Source organism: Scyliorhinus torazame, chromosome 4 (genome assembly GCF_047496885.1).
Source record: "Scyliorhinus torazame isolate Kashiwa2021f chromosome 4, sScyTor2.1, whole genome shotgun sequence".
NCBI lineage: Eukaryota > Metazoa > Chordata > Chondrichthyes > Carcharhiniformes > Scyliorhinidae > Scyliorhinus > Scyliorhinus torazame.
The window spans coordinates 202,546,652-202,572,310 of NC_092710.1; the positions used below are offsets into that span (position 1 = coordinate 202,546,652).

Sequence of the window (25,659 nt, forward strand, 5' to 3'; positions counted from 1 at the left end):
ACAGTGCCATACAAGGCGATATTAGGTCACACGGCCAAAAGCTTGGTCAAAGGAATAGGTTTTAAGGAGCATCTTAAAGGAGGCAAGAGAGGTAGAGAGAGGTAGAGGGACTGAATCACAGAGCATAGGGCCAAGACAACGGAAGACATGGTTGTCAGTGGTGGAGTGATTAAAATCGGAAATATTCAAGAGGCCAGAATTAGAGGAGTGCAGATATCACAGAGGATTGTGGGACTGGAGGAGATTATCGAGACATGAAAAAGTGACGCTGTGGACGGTCTTGAAAAAAAGGATGAGAATTTTAAAATCAACGATTTGCCAATGGGAGTGCATGTTGGTCGGTGAACTCAGAGGTAATAGGTGAATTGGACTTGATGTGTGTAAAGTCATGGATGATGCACGATCAATTGCACAAAGACTAAAGTTGGGTACAACTGTGGCTTTATTACAGTCAGATGTGTGGCCTCCTGCTGCAGCTGGCGAAATGGCAGGGTACTGGAGGTCATGCATATTTATACAGTTCTCCCTGGACGGAGCCAGCCGGCAGGAGCTACCGGCGAACCTGTAGTGCAGGTCCTACCTTACATCTCCTATTATAGTGGATCACCACATTCACCCCCTGTTACAAATGAGTCCGGCAGGGGTGGCGTGAAACTATATACAATTAGTGCAATTATGTACAGCGGTAGGGAAAGAAAAGTCTATGTTGACGGTCCGGAGTCCGTCAAAGGTTCAGCCGGTCCGGTGCTTTGGTGCTTCGTTGGGATCGGCGTAACGGTGGCGGCGAAGTCAGTGCTGGCGGTGGTGGAGGTGGCACTGATGGCGGTGGTAACGGTGCTGATGCTAGCCAGTCATCGGGGAACTCCGGGAGCATGCAGAAGTCCTCTTCATCCTCTTATGCGGAAAAGGGGAGGGGGAGGCAGTGGTCTGGTGGGGTCAATATTGGCGGCGCGGTGGGAGGTGGGTGGGGGCGTATTGGTGGAGGGGGGTGTTGGGGTGGAACCTGACGGTGCCAGGTCCCTGAGTGAGACAGTATCTTGGCGGCCGTCGGGGAACTCAACGTAGGCATATTGAGGGTTGGCGTGGAGCAGGTGAACCCTGGCCTTGTGGAGTCGGACGTGCATACGGAGAAGGACCGGTCCTGGAGCAGCGAGCCACGTCGGGAGCGACACACCGGATGTGGACTTCCTGGAGAAGGTAAAAACATGTCCATGGGGTGTGTTATTAGTGGCGGTGCACAATAGTGACCGGATGGAGTGTAGAGCGTCAGGGAGGACCTCCTGCCAGCGAGAGGCTGGGAGGTTCCTGGACCGTAGGGCCAGCTGGACGGCCCTCCAAACCATCCCATTCTCCCGTCCTACTTGCCCGTTTCCCCGGGGGTTGTAGCTGGTCGTCCTGCTGGAGGCTATACCCCTGCTGAGCAGGAACTGACACAGCTCATCGCTCATGAATGAGGATCCCCTGTCACTGTGGATGTAGGCGGGGAAACCGAACAGAGCGAAGATGGTGCTGAGGGCCTTGATGACCGTGGCAGATGTCATATCGGGGCATGGGATAGCGAAGGGGAATCAGGAGTACTCATCGACCACACTGAGAATATATGTGTTACGGTCGGTGGAGGGGAGGGGCCCTTAGAAATCCACGCTGAGGCGTTCAAAGGGTGGGAAGCCTTCACCAGGCGCGCACGGTCTGGCCGGTAGAGGTGCGGCTTGCATTCCGCACAGACCTGGCAGTCCCTGGTGACTGTCCTTACTTCCTCGACGGAGTAGGGCAGATTGCGAGCTTTGACCAGATGGTACAATCGGGTGATCCCCGGGTGACCAAGGCTGTCGTGTAGGGCCCGGAGTTGGTTCACTTGTACGCTGGCACATGTACCTCGGGAAAGGGCGTCTGGGGGCTCGTTGAGTTTACCGGGGCGATACAAGATCTCGTAATTATAGGTGGAGAGCTCGATTCTCCACCGCAAGATTTTATCACTTTTGATCTTGCCCCGCTGTGTGTTATGGAAGATGACAGCTACCGACCGTTAGTCCGTAAGGAGAGTGAATCTCTTACCGGCCAGGTAATGCCTCCAATGCCGCACAGCTTCAACGATAGCTTGAGCCGCCTTCTCGACGGATGAGTGTCGAATTTCAGAGGCATGAAGGGTGCGGGAAAAGAATGCCAGGGGTCTGCCTGCCTGGTTTAAAGTGGCGGCAAGGGCGACGTCTGAAGCGTCGCTTTCTACTTGGAAAGGCAGTGACTCGTCCACTGTGCGCATCCCGGCCTTGGCGATGTCTGCTCTGATGCGGGCGAAAGTATGTTGTGCCTCGGCCGCAAGGGGGAATTTGGTGGACTGAATGAGTGGGCGGGCCTTGTCCGCATAGTTTGGGACCCACTGAGCGTAGTAGGAAAAGAACCCCAGGCAGCGTTTGAGGGCCTTGGGGCAGTGGGGAAAGGGAAGTTAAATGAGGGGGCGCATGCGCTCGGAGCTGGGCCCGAGAAGACCATTTTGGACTACATAGCCGAGAATGACTAACCGGGTCGTGCTGAACACACACTTCTCTTTGTTGTAGGTCAGGTTGAGAAGAGTGGCAGTGCGGAGGAATTTATCGAGGTTGGCATCGTGGTCCTGCTGGTCATGGCCGCAGATGGTGACATTATCTAAGTACGGAAAGGTGGCCCGCAAACCGTACTGGTCGACCATTCGTTCCATCTCTCTTTGGAAGACCAAGACCCCATTTGTGACACCGAAAGGGACCCTAAGGAAGTGGTAGAGGTGACCGTCCGCCTCGAAGGCATTGTATGGCAGGTCCGACTTCCGGATGGGGAGCTGGTGGTAGGCGGATTTCAGGTCAATTGTTGAGAAGACCCGGTACTGCGCAATCTGATTGACCATATCAGATATGCCTTGGCGGGGGTACGCGTCGAGCTGCGTGTACCGATTGATGGTCTGGCTGTAGTCCACGACCATCCTGTGTTTCTCCCCCATTTTAACCACTACCACTTGGGCTCTCCAGGGGCTGTTGCTGGCCTCGATAATACCCTCCTTAAGCAGCCGCTGGACTTCGGGCCTGATGAAGGTCTTGTCCTGGGTGCTGTACCGTCTGCTCCTAGTGGCAACGGGCTTGCAATCCGCAGTTAGATTTGCAAAAAGGGATGGGGGATCGACCTTGAGGATCGCCAGGCCCCAAACGGTAAGAGGGGGTAAGGGCCCGCCGAATTTGAGGGTGAGGCTCTGGAGGCTGCACTGGAAGTCCAGGCCCAACAGGAGTGCAGCGCAGAGATTAGGAAGGACATAAAGGCGGAAGTTACTAAATTCTACTCCCTGGACCGTGAGGGTGACTGTACAAAAGCCTCGGATCGGGACGGAGTGGGATCCGGAGGCTCGGGAGATCCTTTGATTGGCAGGGTGGACCGCGAGGGAGCAGCGCCTTACCGTATCGCGGTGAACGAAGTTTTCGGTGCTTCAGGAGTCCAGCAGGCACGAGGTCGCTTGGCCATTGATTTTAACCGTCGGCGACGCGGTGGCCAGGTTGTGCGGGCGAGATTGGTCCAGCGTCATCGAAGCGAGCTATGGGTAGCCATCGGATGCTTTGGGTGGCAAGTGGGTGCGGTTCCAATGTCGAGATGTCCGGGGACCCTGTGGGGAACAAGATGGCGGCGCCCATGGTGTGCACATTGCTGGGTCGGGACAAGATGGCGGCGCCCATGGTGCACACATTGCAGGGGTTGGGACAAGATGACGGCGCCCATGGTGCGTACATTGTGGGGTCGGGAGAAGATGGCGGCTCCCATTGTGCGTCTGGCGTGGGGGAGGGGGCGATAGCGGGCACGATTGCAGCGACTGCGCGGGCCTGGCACACAGCCGCGAAGTGGCCCTTTTTACTGCAGGCTTTACAAACTGCAGTGCGGGCCGGGCAGTGTTGGTGGGGGTGCTTCTGCTGACCGCAGAAGTAGCAGCGGGGACCCCTGGGGTGCGCGGATCGGCGTGCGGCGCAGGCGTATTGCGAAGGCAGGGCCCCAGCTGAGGAGGCCGTCGGCGGGGTCCAGGAGGGGTAGGAAGGGGTAGAATGGTGGGCAGCGCGGCGGGAGAGGTACGATTGTACGTTACGGGATGCGACCGTCATGGAAAGCGCCAAGGTTTTCGGCTCCGCCAGTTCGAGCGTGGCCCCTTCCAGCAATCATTCTCAGATGCGGTCCGACGCAATCACCGTCACGAAGGTATCACGCATGAGGAGATTTGCGTGTTCGGCGGACGTGATGGCCTGACAGTCACAGTCCTGGACAAGTGGAATTAGGGCCCGCTAGAAGTCTTCGATGGACTCACCAGGTAGTTGCGAGCGGGTGGCAAGTACATGCCTGGCGAAGAGCGTGTTCGCCTTCTGTGTGTAGTGTTCTTTGAGAAGTTGCATTGCTTTTGTGTAAGTCGTGGCATCTTGGATCAACGGGAACACGCTGGAGCTCAGTCTGGAGTACAGGACGTTTATCTTCTGAGCCTCTGTTGGTGCGGGGTCCGCCGCGTTGATGTAAGCCTCGAAACATGCTAGCCAGTGAGTAAAGTCTTTTGTGGCGTTGGGCGAGTGAGGATCCAGCTGCAGGCGATCGGGCTTAATTCGGATATCCATTCTGTGGAAAATCTGACTGTAATAAATTGTTGCACGATCAATTGCACAAAGACTAAAGTTGGGTACAACTGTGGCTTTATTACAGTCAGATGTGTGGCCTCCTGCTGCAGCTGGCGAAATGGCAGGGCACTGGAGGTCATGCATATTTATACAGTTCTCCCTGGGCGAGCCAGCCTGCAGGAGCTACCAGTGAACCTGTAGTGCAGGTCCTACCTTACACCTCCCATTACAGTGGATCACCACAATGGACAAAAAAGATTTGGATGTCCACATATCTACAGAGGGTAGAGCATAAGAGGCCTTCCAGGAATGTTTTGGAATAATCAAATCTGGGGGGAACAAAGGCATAGATAAGGGTTTTGGTGTCAGATAAGCTAAGGCAGGACAGAGTAAAGTGATGTTATTGAAGTGGACATAGGGTATCTTAGTGATGATGTTAATATGTGAGTGGAGGGTTACCTTGGAGTCAAATACGACACCAGGTAGAAATGTAAAATAGTTACAACACAGAAGGAGGTCATTCAGCCTGTCATATCTAAGCCAGCTGCTCAGCTAACCCGTCCTTTCCTATGGCCCTGTATTTTGTTTCCCTCTTCAGGTATAAGGCCAATTGCCTTTTGACAATCTGCCTCCACCACACTCTCGGGAAAGACATTCCAGATCCTAAACTCTCACTGCAAATAAAGTATTTTCTCTGCACATAAAGTAGAGGTCCAACTTGGCCGCTGCAAGTGTGGTAGGATAGGAATTCCATATGCCCATTTGCTTTTCACTTCAATCAAATTGCTGGGACAAAACCATGTTTCATAATGCAAGTCGGTGTTCATGCCATTTACACACTACCAGAGAGCCTACCCAGTGGAATCATAAGGAATGTCAGCATGAAACCTTATCACTCAATGGTGAGCTTATGGGGTAGAAGCAGTCTGAGTTCAACAGTCTGACAACTTGCTGAGTGCTCCTTCGACTGCTTATCAATTCCCCAATGACATTGAGTCTACCAAAGATATATTCCAATTATAGCTTGGCACCCCATTGGTGAAAGTAAGATCATAATGGCAGTTCACTGATCTGTGTAGTCAGAATTGATCATCTTTCTAAACAACAGGAATTATTCTGATTATTTTTATTTTCAGCATGACAACATTAAATGCTTATCAGGTTTTATTAGTGGTATAATACTGCATGGTTTAGCTCTAATATATTTAATGAAAAATTGTACAATCTTTTTTGTGAACTGTAAGTTAATATGAACATAATCATTTTATCATTAAAGGACGGTAGGCTGACTTTTATCGGACATCAACTTGGAGGAGTGATCTTCATCCCCAACAGTAGAGAACACCAGGTTAAATCAGCCAGCGCAGTACAGATCACCTACTACCTGCAAAGCTACGGGTCTGCCTTACAAGATGTTGCAGAGAAATGGGAAGCTGAATTCTGCCAGCTCATGCTTAAATTTCAACAGGAGCATAGTGATCTGCAGCTGTACCCCCTGACATCTTCTGGTCTGTGGAAGGACTTCTATAAGACAAATACTGTGGCCAGGACTGAGGTGGTGGTGAGTCTAGTGTTGGTTCTGATTGCTGCCACTCTCACCAGCGCAATGAGGGACTGCCTCCGCAGCAAACCCTTCCTGGGACTGCTCGGAGTTATCACAATCTGCCTTTCCACTGTCACTGCAGCAGGGATATTCATCAGCACTGATGGCAAATACAACTCCACTCTACTGGGAATCCCTTTCTTTGCCATGGGTAATTATTGCTCCAAAACTTCTCTCTTTACTAAACGATAGTTTCAGAGTGTGCATTTTCAAGGGTACATTTTTGAAACTTATATCTCCTTTATAATGAATATGATAAAAACATAACAAAGCTGCATTAACTGTATTGGAATTATGTTGCTTATTTCTACGAATGTTTGAGCATATGCATTTTACAGAAAAACCTTTGAACTACTAGACTAAATTCAGGCTGACAGATAGAGAACCCATTGATGAAGAAAGATTAGATAATGGGAAAACTTTTATAATTGTTCTACACCGATGATAACTGGATTTTTTCCTATGCCTTATTAATTCTAATCAGGATGACGATTTCAAACCAACTCCATTCAAAATCTTATCTGAAAGGTTTGCCACACAATAGTCAAAGTGATAGTTTATCAAACCAGTTAAACTAACAAGACCGATTGTTTCACTGCTGCCTTTTATTTTTTTTCAACTTGTGTAGTTATAAAATGTAATCACTGATAGGATGTTGCAAAAATTTGTAAAGTTTTGAGTAAAAGTCACAACTGTTTCTGAACTGACTTCTGTATTCTGAAAGGTTTGATTAAGGAGACAGCACAAAACACATGTGTGGTATTTTTAAAAGATCGGCGTGCAGCCCACAAAGATACAAACAAACAAGAACTTTATTGCAAAGGTGTTTATTTAACAGGTTGTTAGGATAGCTGACTATTAGCCAGCCCATATTGCCAATGGTGTCATCAGTATGTCACATGATCAAGCTCTTAAAGCGATCTTGTTCCAACTCGGAACAAACTTGAATACTTTCCTCCCCCTTTACATTAGAGGTACCTGCAATTAAACACAATATGACGTTAATAATCCAAATTTACAATATGAACAATTAACACAACAGTCAATAAGTTAGATGTTTCAGGGGACATCAATTTTTGAGTGTTTCTCGGTGAACCTCAGGTGCCTGCGTTTTCGTGTTGACTGCAACTTTTGTGTTTTTAGTGTAGTTTGGTCATCGTCTGCAATTATCTCAACCAGTCATCGTGGTGTTTACAGGTTGACTCGGTGTTGAAATGTCCTCAAATGGGTTACTCTCTTCCACAGTTGTTTCTGGTATTGTCAGGTTCTGAGGTAGATATAGATCTTCACTTGGCACAGTTTGTTGCAGACATTTGGTTCACTCTGCCTTGGCAGACTAGTTCTAGTTGCTAAATGTTGATCAGCATGTCCTCCCCACACTACACCATCCTGAGTGTGAACGGTGTAGGAGACCGGTTCTGTCTATGCTGTGACGATGGCAGGTATCTTCTTCTCAGTGGTGGTATAGTTCTTGGCCAATACTTTATTTTTTTTTAAAATTTGTAATTAAGGGGCAATTTAGCATTGCCAATCCGTTGCAGAATGTGCAAACTCCACACGGACCGTGACCCGGGGCCGGGATCAAACCCAGGTTCTCGGCGGCGTGAGGTAGCAGTGCTAACCACTGCACCACCTTGCCACCTGCCCAATGCTTCCTGACCTTTCTGAAAAACATGGAGTTTAGCCCTGTTGTCCTGTATCAAAACCTGATTTTGCTGATTCCTCAACAATCTCACTTGTCTTAGGCGGCATCGACAGATCAAACGCTGTGAATAACTAGCCTTCCCGAACAGGCGCCGGAATGTGGCGACTAGGGGCTTTTCACAGTAACTTCATTTGAAGCCTACTTGTGACAATAAGCGATTTTCATTTCATTTCATTTCATACAGGAGAACTTTGGGTTGTCTAATGTGTCATATTCCTGTATGACACCAGGAATTGGCTTAGTTGTTTAGACAATGATCCTTGCTCACGAGTTACTATCACTGAATGCTTCATTGTCTGAATAAACCATTCAGCCAGCCCTTTTGTTGCGAGATTATAAGGAGCGGATCAGATGTGTTGGATTCCGTTCTCTTTTCAATAACCTCTGAATTCTTGTGAAATGAACTGTGGCCCATTGTCACTAACAAGTTCTTCAGGGGTAACCACAGCTTGCAAAATTCACACCCAGTCTTTCTATTGTTCTCTCCGAGGATGTAGTCTCTATAATGCTGACTTCAAGCCATTTTGAGTGCACGTTTACCACAATGAAAAATATTCATCCTTTGAATGGTCCAGCATAATCTAGATGAACTCTTTGCCATGACCTTTCAGGTCATTCCTTTGGGTGTAATGGCGCTAGCGGTACCAGGTTTCGAACCTTTGCACAAGCTGAACACATCCCTGCCTTCTCCTCAATTTCGCTATTGAACTCTGGCAACCAAACATTGCTTCTCGTCATCTCCTTCATTCTTACTGTCCCACAATGATCTACATGAAGTTGGTTTAAGACACGGTCCCTTAACAATGGCGGAATGATGACATTCATTCTCCAGGGGAGACAACCAGCCTGAACGGATAGTTTGAGTCTTCGGGTAACATAATGCTTCAACTTCGGGTTTGCTCCTGTGGTCTTGCCACAAAGTACCATGTCCATAACTTCTGACAATAGTGAATTATTTCGGACATACTGCATAGCTTGTCATGTGTTTACAGGAGTGTCATCGACTTCTTTGAAATTGAAAATGTTACCACTCAAACTATTCATTGATGACTCGTTAGGTAAAGGTAATCTAGAGAGTCCATCAGCATTTTCATGGAGATTAGATTGACAATATTTTATTGTATATTTATGTGCTGACAACACTAACTCCCATCTCTGCATCTGGCTTGTTGCACAGGATGAAATACCAGTGTGCAGCCCCAGTACAATTGTCAGTGATTGACGATCTGTTAGCCAAGTAAATTTCTGTCCATATAAGTATTAGTAAAAATGTTTGATTCTAAAAATGATGTCTTGAGCTTCCTTCTCTATCTGTGCATAGTTCATTGCTGCTTTGTTCAAGGATTTTGATGCAAACACTATTTATTTCTCTTCACCATTGGGTATTATGTGAGAAACCAAAGCTCCTACCCCAGAAAGTCATGCGTCTCAAGCCAGTTGCAATGGTAACTTCGAATCCAAGTATGTCAGGCTTCTGACTTTAGTAATGTCTCCTTAGCTTGTAGGGGCTGGTTTAGCACAGTGGGCTAAACAGCTGGCTTGGAATGCAGTACAATGCCAGCAGCGCGGGTTCAATTCCTCCCCAAACAGATGTTGGAATGTGGTGACTAGGGGCTTTTCACAGTAACTTCATCGAAGCCTACTTGTGACAACAAGCAATTATTATTATTATGAAGGCTGTCTCGCACAGATCCACCCATTTTCATGTCCTGTATTTTTAAAAAATATATATATTTATTCACATTTTTCAACAAATTTTCAACAAAACCCCCCGCCCCAACAAAAAGAAAGAAACAAGAACACAACAATCAGAAATTATACATTGAATTTCCCCCATATACAATAACCCCCCATATAACATTTAAAAACACAAATAGGGAAAACCCCGCCACCTTCACCCAAACGCCACCCCAAAAGAAACCCCCCCCCCTCCCTCCCCCCATCCTCCCCTGCCCTTGGGCTGCTGCTGCTGACCTCCTCCTAACACTCCGCGAGATAGTCTAGGAACAGTTGCCACCGCCTGAGGAACCCCTGCACAGACCCTCGCAAGGCAAACTTTATCCTCTCCAGCTTGATGAACCCTGCCATGTCATTGATCCAAGCTTCCACACTAGGGGGCTTCGCATCTTTCCAGAGTAGCAAAATCCTCCGCCGGGCTACCAGGGACGCAAAGGCCAGAATACCGGCCTCTTTCGCCTCCTGCACTCCCGGCTCATCCGATACCCCAAATAATGCCAATCCCCAGCTCGGCTTGAGCCGGGCGTTCACCACCTTGGACATAGTCCTTGCAAAACCCCTCCAAAACCAATCCAGCGCCGGGCACGACCAGAACATATGGACGTGATTTGCCGGGCTCCCCGAGCACCTCCCACATCTGTCCTCCACCCCAAAAAACCTACTCAACCTCGCCCCTGTCATATGCGCTCTGTGAGTAACTTTGAACTGTATTAGGCTGAGAGGAGGAAGAATTAACCCTACTCAGGGCATCAGCCCACAGACCCTAATCTATCTCCTCCCCAAGCTCCTCCTCCCACTTGCTCTTTAACTTCTCCACCGAGGCTTCCTCCTCTTCCTTCAGCTCCTGGTAAATCGCCGAAACCGTGCCTTCTTCAACCCATACACCCAAAATCACCCTGTCCTGAATCCCACGTGCCGGAAGTAGCGAGAATTCCCTCACCTGCCGCCTCACAAACGCCCTCACTTGCATGTACCTGAAAGCGTTTCCCGGGGGTAGCCCAAACTTCTCCTCCAGCTACCCTAGGCTCGCAAACGCCCCATTGATGAACAGGTCCCCCATTCTTCTAATCCCTGCCTGATGCCAGCTCCGAATCCCCCCATCCATCCTTCCCGGGACAAACCGATGGTTCTCCCGAATCGGGGACCAAACCGAGGCTCCCACCTCGCCCCTGTGTCGCCTCCACTGCCCCCAGATCTTCAGCGTCGCCGCCACCACCGGACTCGTGGTGTACCTTGTCGGCGAGAGTGGCAGCGGTACCGTCACCAGCGCCCTCAGGCTCGTTCCCACACAGGACGCCATCTCTAGCCTCTTCCATGCCGCCCCCTCTCCCTCCATTACCCACTTACAGATCATCGCCACATTGGCTGCCCAATAATAGCGCACAAATTCGGCAGCGCCAGCCCCCCCCCCCCTGATCCTGCTACACTCCAGAAACACTCTCTTCACCCTCGGGGTCTGATTCGCCCACACAATTCCCATGATGCTCCTGCTTACCCGTTTGAAAAAGGTCTTGGGGATCATAATAGGAAGGCACTGGAACACAAAGAGAAACCTTGGAGGACCGTCATTTTGACTGCACCCTACCCGCTAGTGAGAGTGGCAGCATATCCCATCTTTTAAAATCCTCCTCCATCTACTCCACCAACCGCGTCAAATTGAGCTTGTGAAGGGCCCCCCAACTCCTAGCTACTTGGATCCCTAGGTACCGAAAGCTCCTTTCCGCCCTCTTCAGCGGTAGCTCGTCTATTCCCCTTCCCTGGTCCCCTGAATGCACCACAAAGAGCTCACTCTTCCCTACGTTGAGTTTATACCCCGAAAAGTCCCCAAACTCCCTAAGGATCCGCATGACCTCCGCCATCCCCTCCACTGGATCGGCCACATACAACAACAGGTCGTCGGCATACAACGACACCCGGTGTTCCTCTCCCCCCCGGACCAGTCCCCTCCATTTCCTGGACTCCCTCAGTGCCATGGCCAACGGCTCAATTGCCAGTGCAAACAACAAGGGGGATAAGGGGCACCCCTGCCTCGTCCCCCGGTACAGCCGAAAGTATTCCAACCTCCGCCGGTTCGTCGCCACACTCGCTACTGGGGCTCTGTATAGCAGCCTGACCCAAGTGATGAACCCCTCCCCGAACCCAAAGCTCCGCAACACTTCCCAAAGATACTCCCACTCCACCCGATCAAAGGCCTTCTCCGCGTCCATAGCTGCCACTACCTCCGCTTCCCCCCCCACCGAGGGCATCATAATCATATTGAGGAGGCTCCGCACATTTGTATTTAGCTGCCTACCTTTCACAAATCCTGTCTGGTCCTCATGAATCACCCCCGGGACACAGTCCTCAATTCACGTAGCCAGCACCTTCGCCAGCAACTTAGCATCAACATCGAGGCGCGAGATCGGTCTATACGACCCACATTGCAATGGATCCTTGTCCCGCTTCAAGATCAAAGAAATCAGCACCCTGGACATTGTCGGGGGCAAGGTCCCCTCCTCCCTCGCCTTATTAAAAGTCCTCACTAGCAACGGGCCCAGCAGGTCCACGTATTTCCTGTAGAATTCAACCGGGAACGCATCCGGCCCCGGGGCCTTCCCCACATGCATGCTCCCCAATCCTTTAACCAGCTCCTTCCGCCCAATCGGCACCCCCAAACCAGCCACCTCCTCCACTCTCAGGAACCTCAGCTGATCTAGGAATCGTCGCATCCCCTCCTCCCCCGCTGGGGGCTCAGACCTGTACAGATCCCCATAGGAGACCCTAAATACCTTGTTTATTCTCACCGCACTCTGCACCGTATTCCCCCCCGCTATCCTTAACTCCACCAATCTCCCTCGCTGCCTCCCTCTTCCGAAGCTGATGTGCCAGCATCCAACTCGCTTTCTCCCCATACTCATACGTCGCCCCCTGCACTTTCCTCCACTGTGCCTCTGCTTTCCTCGTGGTCAACAGGTCGAATTCCGTCTGGAGGTTCCGTCACTCCCTAATAACCCCTCCTCGGGGGCCTCCGCATACCTCCTGTCCACCCTTAAAATCACCCGCACCAACCTCTCCCTCTCCCTCCCTGTGGGCCCTAATGGAGATTAGCTCTCCCCTGACCACTGCCTTCAACGCCTCCCAGACTACCCCCACCTGCACCTCCCCGTTGTCGTTGGCCTCCAAATATCTTTCAATATACCCCCGCACCCGCCGGCACACCCCCTCATCCGCCAACAGTCCGACATCAAGGCGCCACAGCGGCTGCTGGTCCCTCTCCTCCCCCAACTCCAGCTCCACCCAATGCGGGGCGTGGTCCGAGATGGCTATGGCCGAATATTCCATTCCCTCCACTTTCGGGATTAACGCCCTACTCAAAATGAAAAAATCTATCCGGGAGTAGGCTCTATGGATGTGGGAAAAGAAGAAAAATTCCCTGGCCAGCAGCCTGGCAAACCTCCATGGATCCACTCCCCCCATCTGGTCCATAAACCCCCTGAGCACCTTGGCCGCAGCCGGCCTCTTACCTGTCCTGGACCTAGAACGGTCCAGTGCTGGGTCCAGCACCGTGTTGAAGTCCCCCTCCATTATCAAGCTTCCTACCTCCAGATCCGGAATCTGACCCAGCATGCGCTTCATAAATCCGGCATCATCCCAATTCGGGGCATATACGTTTACCAGTACCACCCGCACCCCCTGCAACCTACCACTCACCATCACATATCGACCTCCATTATCCACTACAATATTCAGTGCCTCGAACGACACCCGCTTCCCCACCAGTATTGCAACCCCTCTGTTCTTCGCATCCAGCCCTGAATGAAAGACCTGCCCTACCCATCCCTTTCGCAGCCGAACCTGATCTACCACCTTCAGATGTGTCTCCTGGAGCATAACCATGTCTGCCTTCAGTCCCTTTAAGTGCGCGAACACCCGGGCCCGCTTGACCGGCCCGTTCAGGCCCCTCACATTCCAAGTTATCAGCAGGATCGGGGGGTTACTCGCCCCCCCTCCATCCCCTGCCGACTAGCCATCTCCTTTTCTGGGCCAGACACGTGTACGCGCCTCCCGCACCCTCCAGTCCCCCAGGCGGCGGACCCGCGCCCCGACTACCTCTCCTACTTCCAGCTCCCCTTTGGCTAATGCAGCAGCAACCCAGTTCCCCCCCCACTACCCCCTCCCTCCCCCCCCGCTAGATCCTCATCTAGCCATTTTGCTCCCCCCATGACACTCCCGTAAGTCAGCTGACTCCTGCTGACCCCGGCCTCTCCCGCCATTCCATCGACCCCCCAGTGTGAGAATCCCCCCACCCCTTGGCAGTCAGTGTGCGCTCCTCTCCAGCACCGTCCTTCCACCTGGCCCCACCCCCATCCTTCCCTAACGCGGGAAAAGCCCGCGCTTTCCTGAGCCGGCCCCGCCCCCTCTGGGGCAGCTCCTTTTTGCGGCCTTACCCCAACTCCCCATTACCGGGCCCCCTCTTCCTCCGTGGGGCCCTGCCCCTCCAACACCGATGCCCACACTCTCCCACAGCCCCCACATCAAATCCATTCACCCATCCCCACCCAGCACTCAAACAAAAAGAACATTCCCCAAACGCAGTAAACACAGTAAACATCCCCCAAGGCAAACCCTCAATTTGACTCCAACTTTTCAGTTTGTATAAAGTTCCATGCCTCATCAGGCGTTTCAAAATAGTGGTGCCGATCTTGGCTGCAGCATCCCGAACTTCACCCCCTTCCGATGGAGCACCGCCTTAGCCCGGTTGTAACCAGCCCTCTTCTTAGCCACCACCGCACTCCAGTCCTGGTAAATTCGGGTCTCCGTGTTCTCCCACCTGTTGCTCAGCTCTTTCTTGGCCCATCTCAGGACACACTCTCTGTCCATAAAGCGGTGGAACCTCACCACTACAGCCCTTGGAGGTTCGTTGGCTTTGGGTCTCCTTGCCAGGACCCGATGAGCCCCAGCCAGCTCCAGGGGCCTCGGGAAAGCTCCCGCGCCTATCAGCGAATTGAGCATCGTGCTCATATATGCCTCGGCATCGGGACCCTCCACTCTTTCAGGGAGACCCAGAATCTGAAGATTCTTCCTCCTCGACCTATTCTCCAGGTCCTCGAATTTTTCCGCCCACCTCTTGTGCAGCGCCTCGTGCGCCTCCACCTTCACTGCCAGGCCCAAGATCTCGTCCTCGTTCTCCGAGGCTTTTTGCCGCACCTCCCGGATTGCCGCCCCTTGGGCCTTCTGTGTCTCCACAAGCTTCTCAATCGCCAGCATTTCTGTCCTCAGCTCCTCAAAGCAGCGTTTAAGAAACTCCTGCTGGTCCTGCGACCACTGCGCCCACGCTGCTTGGTCTCCACCTGCTGCCATCTTGCTTTTCCCCCCTCGCACTTTTCGCTGCACCAGGATCACTTTTTCAACCGCTCCACTCCTGGTCCAATCCATATAATGTCGGGGGGACCTTGCTGTCACCTTCCCACACTGGAAGCCGTCGAACAATTGCCGTTGGTCCCTCTCTGAAGAGCCCAAAAGTCCGTTCCCGGCGGGAGCTGCCGAACGTGCGACCTACCTAGGCATAGCCGCAACCGGATGCTCCATGTCCTGTATTCACACAATAAGTTGTGTAAAGGTTTGAGACTGGATTTTAGATTAGGGATGAATATTTCACAATAATTTAATAATCCCCAAAATGAACAAAGTTGATTTATGTTTCGAGGTGCAGGTGCCTCAGTTATGACTTTTACTTTTGAAGGTGATTTGTGCAGGCCCTGTGTATTTTTGACGTGCCCCAGCTATTCAATAGAAGATTTTTTAAAACAGTATTTCTATTAAGGCATTTGAATATACATTAAACGCAACCAAAACCAAAGCAAGAACAAACAGGAAGCCTCGTAACAAATAATAGACACCCAACCATCCCACGCTCCCTTTATGACCCCCCCCCCCCCTCCCCGCACCCCCCCACCCCAGCTGCCATCTTAATTGTCCACGAAGAGGTTGATAAATGGCTTCCATCTCCGGGAAAATCCATTCACAGATCCTTACAAGGCGCATTTAATTTTTTCCAGCCTAAGGAACTTCGCCAGGTCGCTCACCGACCACCCCGTCTTCGGCAGCTCGGAGTCCCTCCACTCCAACAAAATCTATCTCCCGGCTACCAGGCTTCTCTCGCCCCCTGGACTCCCGTGTCTTCCGACACCCCAAATATTGCCACTTCTGGACTCGGGGCCACCTTCACCTTCAGCACACCAGACAGAACGTCCAGAACACCTTCAGCTTCGACAAGTCCGAAACATGTGTACATGGTTCACGGGGCTCCCGCGCACTGCCCATACCTATCCTCCACCGCCTCAAAGAACCTGTTCATCCTGGCCACCGTCATATGCGCTCTATGGACTACTTTTAATTGGATAAGGCTAAGCCTAGCACACGAGGAAGATGCATTCACCCTCCTCAAAGCCTCCTCCCACAACCGGACTCCGTTCCCCCCCCCAACTCCTCCCCCACTTCCGTTTGACTTCTCCTATCGGGGCTCCCTCCCATTCCATTAACTCCTTGTTAATCTCGGATACTTTCCCTCGACCACGCCTGCTTTCGATACCATCTTATCCTGTAGCCCCGGGGGTGGCAGATCGGGAAAGGGCGGCATCTGCTTCCTCACATAATCCCGCACCTGTAAATATCGGGACCCATTTCCACTGGGCAGCTCATACACCTCTTCCAACACCTCTAAACTCGAAACACTGCCCCGAACAAAAAGGTCCCCGAATCTCTCGATCCCCGCCCGCCAGCTCCCTCGAAACCCCATGTACAACCGCACCCCCTCCCGTTGCAGATCTATGATTCCCGCAGATCGGTGCCCACACTGAGGCACCCTCCAACCTTAGATGCTGCTGGCAGTGTCCCCACCCACAGGGCCCCCACCACCAGAGGGCTCATGGAGTACTTGGCCGGCGAGAACGGCAGAGGGGCTGTCAACAGTGCCCCAAAGCTTGCACCCTTAAATGAAGCTACCTCCATCCGCTCCCACGCCAACCCCGCCCCCACCACCCATTTCTAAACCCTGGCTATATTCGCTGCCCAATAATAATTCATTATATTTGGCAAGGCCCCCCCTCCACGTCCCCGTTCCAACAGCACCTTCTTTACCCGTGGAGATTTCCCCGCCCACACAAACGGCAAAATCAGAACATTAATTTTCCTGAAAAAAGACTTTGGAATGAAGATCGGGTGGTTATGGAAAACAAATAAGAGCCTTGGGAGTACCGATAACTTCACTGTCTACACCCACCCCGCCAGTGACAAAGGGAGCACATCCCACCTCTTTAAATCCCCCTTCATCTGCTCAACCAACCGCCCCAAATTCAATTTATGTAATTGTTCCCATCCCCACGCCACCTGGATGACCAACTACCTAAAGATCGCACTCACCACTTTAAACGGCATCTCACCCAAACTCCTCTCCTGCCCCCTTGTCTGGATTGGGAAGATCTCACTCTTCCCCATGTTTGACCTATATCCAGAAAACCAGCCAAATTCTTCTAAGATGTTCATAATGCCCCCAATACCTCCCAGTGGATCCAATATTTAAAGCAGCAGATCGTCTGCATATAGCGAGGCCCTGTGTTCCACCCACCCCTCAGCACTATCCCTCTCCAACTTCTTGACACTCTAAGCGCCATTGCCAGTGGCTCAATCACCAAGGAAAAAAGCACCGGGGAGAATGGACATTCCTGCCTCGTCCCACGGTGTAGTCTGAAATACCTCAAACTCACCCGATTCGTCCTTACTCTCGATAACGCCGCCCTATACAGCAACGGAACCCAGTCTGCAAACGCCTGCCCGAACACGAACTGTCCCAGCACTTCCCACAAATACTCCCATTCCACCAAATTGAATGACTTCTCCGCGTCCATAGTTACCGCCACCTCCACATCCTGTCCTCCACGGGTATCGTTATCACGTTTAATATCTGCCTAACATTAGCCGACAGATGCCTTCCCTTTACAAACACCATCTGTTCCACCCCCGGCACACAGTCACCAATCCGCGAGGCCAAGATATTTTCCAACTGTTTGGCATCCACATTTAGCAGCGATATTGGGCAGTAGGACACACACTGCTCCGGGTCCTTATACTTCTTCAAAATTAAGGATATCGGAGCCTGTGATAACATAGGGGAAGTTCCCCTTTATCCCTTATCACTCGCCTCATTGTGTACCCTTACAGGCAGGGGTCCCAGATCCCCAGAAGACTTCTTATAAAACCTCCTCCCCAAATCTGCCACTCAATTCCCCACCTCAAACGCTACCCACTTGTTTATCAGCACCGCCAACCCCCACATCTTCATATCTAATCCTGAATGGAACACTTGCCCCACCTACCCTTTCCTTAGCCTAGTCTGATCCCCGATCTTCAATTGCAAAAAGGCAAGCTCCTCAGGTGCGTGAACATACGTGATCATTTGACTGGCCCATTCAGCCCTCTCATATTCCATGTGTTCAACCCAGTCAGGGGGCACTCCACCTGTCGATCAGCCATAACCCTTCTTGGGCCAAGCCCCGGCCCACGTCACGTGACCCTCCAGGCCCGTCCTTGGGTGTCCACCGTTCTCATAGAACATAGAACATAGGAAAATACAGCACAGAACAGGCCCTTCGGCCCACGATGTTGTGCCGAACCTTTGTCCTAGATTAATCATAGATTATCATAGAATTTACAGTGCAGAAGGAGGCCATTCAGCCCATCGAGTCTGCACTGGCTCTTGGAAAGAGCACCCTACCCAAGGTTAACACCTCCACCCTATCCCCATAATCCAGTAACCCCACCCAACACTAAGGGCAATTTTGGACACTAAGGGCAATTTATCATGGCCAATCCACCTAACCTGCACATCTTTGGACTGTGGGAGGAAACCGGAGCACCCGGAGGAAACCCACGCACACACGGGGAGAACGTGCAGACTCCGCACTTCTCCTTCGCGACTATGCCACAACAGCCTCACCTTAGTCAGCTGACCCCCCTCCCCTAAAGAAAACAACAATCCCATCCCCTCTATCACTCTAACCAGCTGTTCACCCCCACCCCCCACTGCGCTCCCGTTAACTAGCCTGCCCAGCTAACCTGGCAGCCCCCACATATTGTGCCCAACATCCTACCCCCCACTGATTCACACACTTCCGTAGTGCAAATAACAATAAAATAAGAAAAAGGTGCACTCATCCTTCACGTTCCTCCAACATCCCACCACAGAAACCCACAGAAAACACCTCAGAGAGGAAAGGTTTTCTCCTAACCATCAACCCCCAAAACAATAGAACAAAAAGGGACAGAGAAAACCAACATCTCCTCATACTTCCTCCAGAATTCAATGTCCTCCACCTCCTGCCAGTTCATTGTCTCTCAAAAACTCCGTCGCCTCCTCTGCTGTTCTTGAATAATGCTCACGGCCATTGTAAGTCACTCAAAGGCGGACCGGGTACAGCATTCCGAACGTCACCCCTTTCTTGAAGAGGGCGGCCTTGACTCGGTTGAACCTGGCTCTCCTCTTGGCCAGTTATGCACCCAGGTCTTGGTACACCCTGAGCTCATTACCTTCCCAGGTACACCTCCTCAGCTGCCTGGCCCACCGCAAGATCTTCTCATTATCTAGGAGCCGATGGGGCCTCACCACCATCGCCCTTGGCGGCTCGTTTGCCTGTAGCTTCCTCATCAACATGCTACGTTCCTGGTCGACCTCCAGGGGCCGGTCGAAGGCCCCCTCCCCATCAGCTGCTCCTGCATTTTGGCTATATATGAGCCAGCCTAAGCTCCCTCGGTGCCCTCTGGCATCCAAACAATTCTTAAATTTTGTCTCTGGGAGCGGTTCTCCAGATCCTCCATCCTTTAGCCGCTTATGGGTCTTCCGCATCATCCCGATTTCGGCTAACAGTCAGCTAAGCTGCCCTTTGTGCTCCCCACCTCCTCCTCCACTTTCTTGATCACCTGGCTCTGGGTCTCCAATCTCTGCTCCACCCGATCAATCCTCGCTTTTAACGGGTCTACCACCTTCGCCAGCTCTACATGAGCCTCCCTCCTAGTCTGTCTAAACTTCTCATGCAAGAAGTCCACCAACTGCTCCGCCAACCATTGGGCTAGCAGGGCCGACCCTTAACCCTCCGCCATCTTCCCCTGCGTCGCACAAAGAGTTTCTTGCTCTTACAGCTCCTTCCTTCTCGACCCACTTCTGGTCCGCGAATCCATTCACCGACATCACCAGTGGAATAAAACTTTCCTCCACCCCCTCTGCACCTTTTTCTACCAAAACATCTGCCAAGCAAACAGGGAAATGGATTGAAAAAAACCCACATCAAGCTGCCAAATGTGCGACCATATAGTCCATGGCTGCCGAAGGGAGTCTCCATTCAATAGAAGATTTGAAGAATTCACATTTATCCTTCCTTACTCATGGTCCGTAATCTTCTAGTCTCTGGAGTGTAGCATCTAAATTTTGAAGATGCACTTCTTCATTCTTGCCCGTAACTAAGATATCGCCTACATAGCACTGAACTGCTTCTAGTCCACTTAGAATTTGATCCATGGCATGTTGGAATAGCGCAGGTGCGGATGTGATGCCAAATGGAAGTCTTTATTAATTGAATGTGTGTCATGATTGTTAACTATTGTTGTGAATGGAGATCCACATTTATCTGGAGATAAATCTTATTACTGAAGTCAACTTTACTGAAATGTTGGCCTCTAGCTGATCCTGCAGATAAATCATCACAGTACCGAACTGATAGTGACTTTAAAATCACCACATATTTGTACCGAACCATCTTTCTTCATCACGGGCGCTCAACCTGAAGCCTAATTGGATACGGCACTGACCTGGCTTTTGAGCATCTTGCTTGGCTTTCGTCCTTAATCTTTGGCATGGCTATAATCTCTTTCATATTTCCCAGCTTTCCATGAAAGACTGTAGCATTTTTCTTTAAATTATTTGGTAGACTTGCTTTGGACTCTGACATGAGATTCACCTCGACCTAGTTTGTTCGATTCTCTCCAGCTAGACTCTCCCGATTAGGGCTGGTAGTTACCTTTAAAAACGTGCCGTCTGTTTGCAGTCTGTCTGTTTAGCTGCACATTTACATCAACACGGTCCGTCAATGGTACTACTTCCCCAGTACACGTTTTAAGTATTATCTTTGAGGGTTTTAAGGTGAACCCTCCGCACCTTCAGGGACTAGGCCAGTGGCGGCGGGGTTGGCGCCGCGCCAACCGATGCAGAAGGGACTTGGCGCCGCGCCAACCGGTGCCGAAGGGCCTCCGCCGGCCAGCGCGAGTTGGCGCATCCACGGGAGCGCCAGCGTGTGCTGGCGTCATCCCAGCGCATGTGCAGGGGGGTTCGTCTCCGCACCGGCCATGGCGGGGTCCACAGCAGCCAGTGCGGAGGGAAAGAGTGCCCCCACGGCACAGGCCAACCCGCGGATTGGTGGGCCCCAATCGCGGGCCAGGCCACCGTGGGTGCACTCCCCGGGCCAGATCCCCCTGCGCCCGCCCGCCCCAACACCCCGGAGGCCGCCTGCAGAGCCAGGTCCCGCCAGTAAGTACCAGGTCTAATTTACGCTGACGGGACTGGCCTAAAACGGGCGGCCGCTCGTCCCATCGCGGGCCGGAGAATCGCTGGGGGGGGGCCGCTGCCTGCGGCCACCGACCGGCACAGCGCGATTCCCGCCCCCGTCAAAACCCCGGCACCGGAGAATTCGGCAGCCGGTGGGGGCGGGATTCACGCCGCCCCCCGGTGATTCTCCAGCCCGGCGGGGGGTCGGAGAATCCCGCCCCAGAAGTTTCTGGTAGCAATGAAACAACTGCACCAGTGTACACTTCCATTTTTACCAGTTGTCCATCCAGTACAGGAGTGGTCGAGTAACAGTTTGTTATGCCTGCAATGGCATACAACAACAGTCAGCTGACTGAGACTGTGGTCCGTTTTTGCACCTTTCTTTATCACATGGACCTTTTACCCCGGCTTCTGTTTTCCATTTACACACTTGGTTCTTGCTTTTTCTTGTTTGGAACTTGTTGGGCGCAATTCAGCCATTGTGTTGCGCCCAACAAGTCGTCCGACTTGCTACGCCTGGCGCAATCTGGATCTCACCCCCACAGGGCATGATCCAGATCAGCATATTTAAATGAGCCATTGGTCTAATTCAAACACCTGGGGTGAAACTCTCCGTTATCGGCGGAAAGTCCGCCGATCGGCGCAAAAAACGGCGCAAATCCCACTTGCGTCACGTCATAAAAATGGGTCGATAGTCTCCGCCCGAAATGGGCTAGCAGCGATGTGACGGGATCCGCGCTTGCGCAATGGTTCACGCCGTGCAGCGTCATACGCGCTGCACGGCGTGACGGCTCATAAGGCCGTGCAGCTCCCCCCCACCCGACCGGAACACCCGACCGCAACACCCGACTGGATGGCTAGCCGTCGCTCAGCCCCGAGGTTCGAGTCACGCGATGTGGAGGCGCTCCTGGACGCGGTGGAGCAGAGGAGGGACGCCCTGTATCCCGGGCAGAGTTGCCCCACGCCACAGCCGGCGTCTGTGGAGGGAAGTGGCAGAGGCCGTCACCGCTGTGGCCCTAACACCACGGACAGGCACCCAGTGCCACAAGAAGGTGAACGACCTCGTCAGAGCAGGCAGGGTGAGCCTCCCCCATATCCCCCATATCCCCCCCTCCCCATATCCCCCTCCCCCATATCCCCCATATCCCCCCCTCCCCCATATCCCCCTTCCCCCATATCTCCCCCTCCCCCATATCCCCCCCTCCCCCATATCCCCCCTCCCCCATATCCCCCCCTCCCCATATCCCCCATACCCCCCCTCCGCCATATCCCCCCTCCCCCATATCCCCCCTCCCCCATATCCCCCCTCCCCCATATCCCCCATACCCCCCTCCCCCATATCCCCCCTCCCCCATATCCCCCTCCCCCATATCCCCCCTCCCCCATATCCCCCCTCCCCCATATCCCCCCTCCCCCATATCCCCCATATCCCCCCTCCCCCATATCCCCCCCTCCCCATATCCCCCCTCCCCCATATCCCCCATATCCCCCCTCCCCCATATCCCCCCTCCCCCATATCCCCCATACCCCCCTCCCCTATATCCCCCCTCCACCATATCCCCCCTCCCCATATCCCCCCTCCCCATATCCCCCCTCCCCCATATCCCCCATACCCCCCTCCCCCATATCCCCCCTCCCCCATATCCCCCCTCCCCCATATCCCCCATATCCCCCCTCCCCCATATCCCCCTCCCCCATATCCCCCCTCCCCCATATCCCCTCTCCCCCATATCCCCCACTCCCCCATATCCCCCCTCCCCATATCCCCCATATCCCCCCTCCCCCATATCCCCCTCCCCCATATCCCCCCCTCCCCCATATCCCCCATATCCCCAAGTGAATCCAGCCCTAACCTTAACCACTGCAATGCACGCGCAACCGATGGCGTGCATTCATATACCTGCCTAACACTGTTGCCTTTTACCCCTGCCCCCCCCCCCGCCCACAGGAGAAGCGCGCACACAACAATTGGGAGCATGTGAGGACTGGAGGAGGGCCCGCTGATGAGAGGCCACTGACCGTACACGAGGAAAGGGCCCTGGAACTGGCTGGCGGACCTGAGGACCGGGAGGTTGCTGATGCAGAGGTCGGGGCCCCACGAGCAAGTGAGCCACCAACAGCCCGTCCCCATATCCCCCCTCCCCTATATCCCCCTCCCCCGTATCACCTGATCACTGCCTGATGTCTAACCATGCATGCTTCATTGTGTATCGCAGGACCAAACGTCCAGGCACCCATCCCCGCAGATGCACACCGCCCGCAGGATGCCCCTCGGAGACCACAGGAGACGGAGAGACCCGCACCCTCCAGCATGCGACGCCCGCAGGATGCCCCTCGGAGACCACGGGAGACGGAGAGACCCGGACCCTCCAGCATGCGACGCCCGCAGGATGCCCCTCGGAGACCACGGGAGACGGAGAGACCCGGACCCTCCAGCATGCGCCGCCCGCAGGATGCCCCTCGCACACCACGGGAGGCGGAGAGACCCGGACCCTCCAGCATGCGACGCCCGCAGGATGCCCCTCGGAGACCACGGGAGACGGAGAGACCCGGACCCTCCAGCATGCGACGCCCGCAGGATGCCCCTCGCACACCACGGGAGACGGAGAGACCTGGAGCAACAGGGAGACGACACCCCCGTCACGTGCGGGAGCGACCACCCAGCGATGAGGGGGGCAGCCACAGGCCCCCGTCACATCCGAGCCAGGACACCACTACCCAGGACACCACTATCCAGGACACCCCTACCCGGGACACCACTACCCAGGACACCCCTACCCGGGACACCACTACCCAGGACACCCCTACCCGGGACAGCACTACCCGGGACAGCACTACCCGGGACAGCACTACCCGGGACAGCACTACCCGGGACAGCACTACCCAGGACACCCCTACCCGGGAAGACGAAATACCGGACAGTGACTCAGATGGATGGGTGGAGACGAACCCCCACCCCAAAGTGCCATGGACTCAGAGTGGGACGAAGAGCACGACACAACGCCACTGCTGTCACCAACACCCTCCACCATCGCAGAAACACTCACCACGGTTGGGCACTTTAGTGATGAGGCGTCTGGTACACTCACTGGTGCGCACAAAACAGCCGTCCCGGTACAGCAGGTGGAGGTAGGAGCAGCAGAGGGACCGGGCGGTCGGAGGGCAGCCCAGGCCAAGCGAACATCTGCCGCCCAGATGGATCCCGGGTTCCTGCAGTTACCACACCCACACATAGATCCGATGCAACCACCGACACGGAGACGAGCGAATAGGGTGACGGGTGGCTTGCGGCGGCTACGGTCGCAGGTGGAGGAGTCCACCCGCGTCCAGGAGCTGGGAGTGGTCCCGGTCATGCGTGCCACCCAGGCTGACACCGCACGGGTGGCGTCCGCGGTGGAGGCAATGGGTGCGACGGTGTCAGACATGGGGAACGGTTTGCGAGGCCTGGGGCCTTCCGTGCAGGCGGCGTCTGTGGCCCAGGAAATGGCTGCCCTCTCACAGGAGGCCATGAGCCAGTGCCAGCGCCAGATGGCAGAGGCGCTTAACGCCATAGCCCAGTCTCAGCAGGCCATGGCCCAGTCTCAGCAGGCCATAGCCCCGTCTCTGCAGGCCATGGCCCAGTCTCTGCAGGCCATGGCCCAGTCTCAGCAGGCCATCGCTGAGGGCATCGGCGCCAGTGGCCATGTGCGAGCCGGCGTCGCACTGTCACAGACAGGGTTCAACAACCCCCTGGGCTCCATGGCTGCAAACCTGCAGACCCCTGTCGATACCAGCACGGGCCTCCAGGACTGGCAGCGCCAGATGTCGTGGGCGCGTCGGATGGCCAGTCCGTTCGCATCCCCCACCCATGTAGAGGCCTGGGGGCCATCGGGCACCCCGAGGGAGGAGGAGGTGGTGTGGTCTGTCCCGGCTCCCTCTGTAGGGGAGGTCCCGGTACACCGCGACACCTCGGACTCCCCCCCTTCCGTCCCAGGTGCATCGGGTGGGCAACGGGCAGGACAGGCTGGCAGCTCACCATCCCAGTCGCCCGGGCCGCAGCCTGGCCCATCTAGGCCAGGACGCCCCAGGAAACGGCCGCCAAATGGATCCAGTGTCAGAGGGCAGGAATCACAGGAGTCCACCTCCAGTTCTGCTGTACCGTCTGGGGAACCACGTAGACGTAGTCAAAGGGCCCGTAAGGCCAAACAATTAGACACTGAGTAAGTTGGCACGGGTGCAGGGCACAGATGAGTTTTAGGGGCTAGGGCACGTGCATGAACTCGTTTGGTTATTAAAGTCAATGTTACACCTACCGAAGCTGCCTTTGTGCTCTGTCCAAAGTGTGCGGGCGTGTCATGTACGTTGAGCGCAAGTGTGTGTGTGACGGGTGGTCTTACCTCAGCCCCAGGTGAGTCTGCCCCGTTCGCCCTGGGCCGCCATCAACATCCCCCGGGCA

The 25,659-nt window shown here is 53.6% G+C and overlaps 1 protein-coding gene across 2 annotated transcripts in view; it reads left to right on the plus strand.

Annotated features, from left to right (window-relative positions):
• The window catches only part of ptchd4 (patched domain containing 4), a 208,986-nt gene that overhangs the window by 38,087 nt on the left and 145,240 nt on the right, over positions 1-25,659 (plus strand). For both annotated transcript variants that reach the window (XM_072499134.1, XM_072499135.1), the window contains exon 2: positions 5,884-6,361. In XM_072499134.1, coding sequence (XP_072355235.1) covers positions 5,884-6,361 — 478 coding nt within the window. The remainder of the gene's footprint in view (positions 1-5,883; positions 6,362-25,659) is intronic.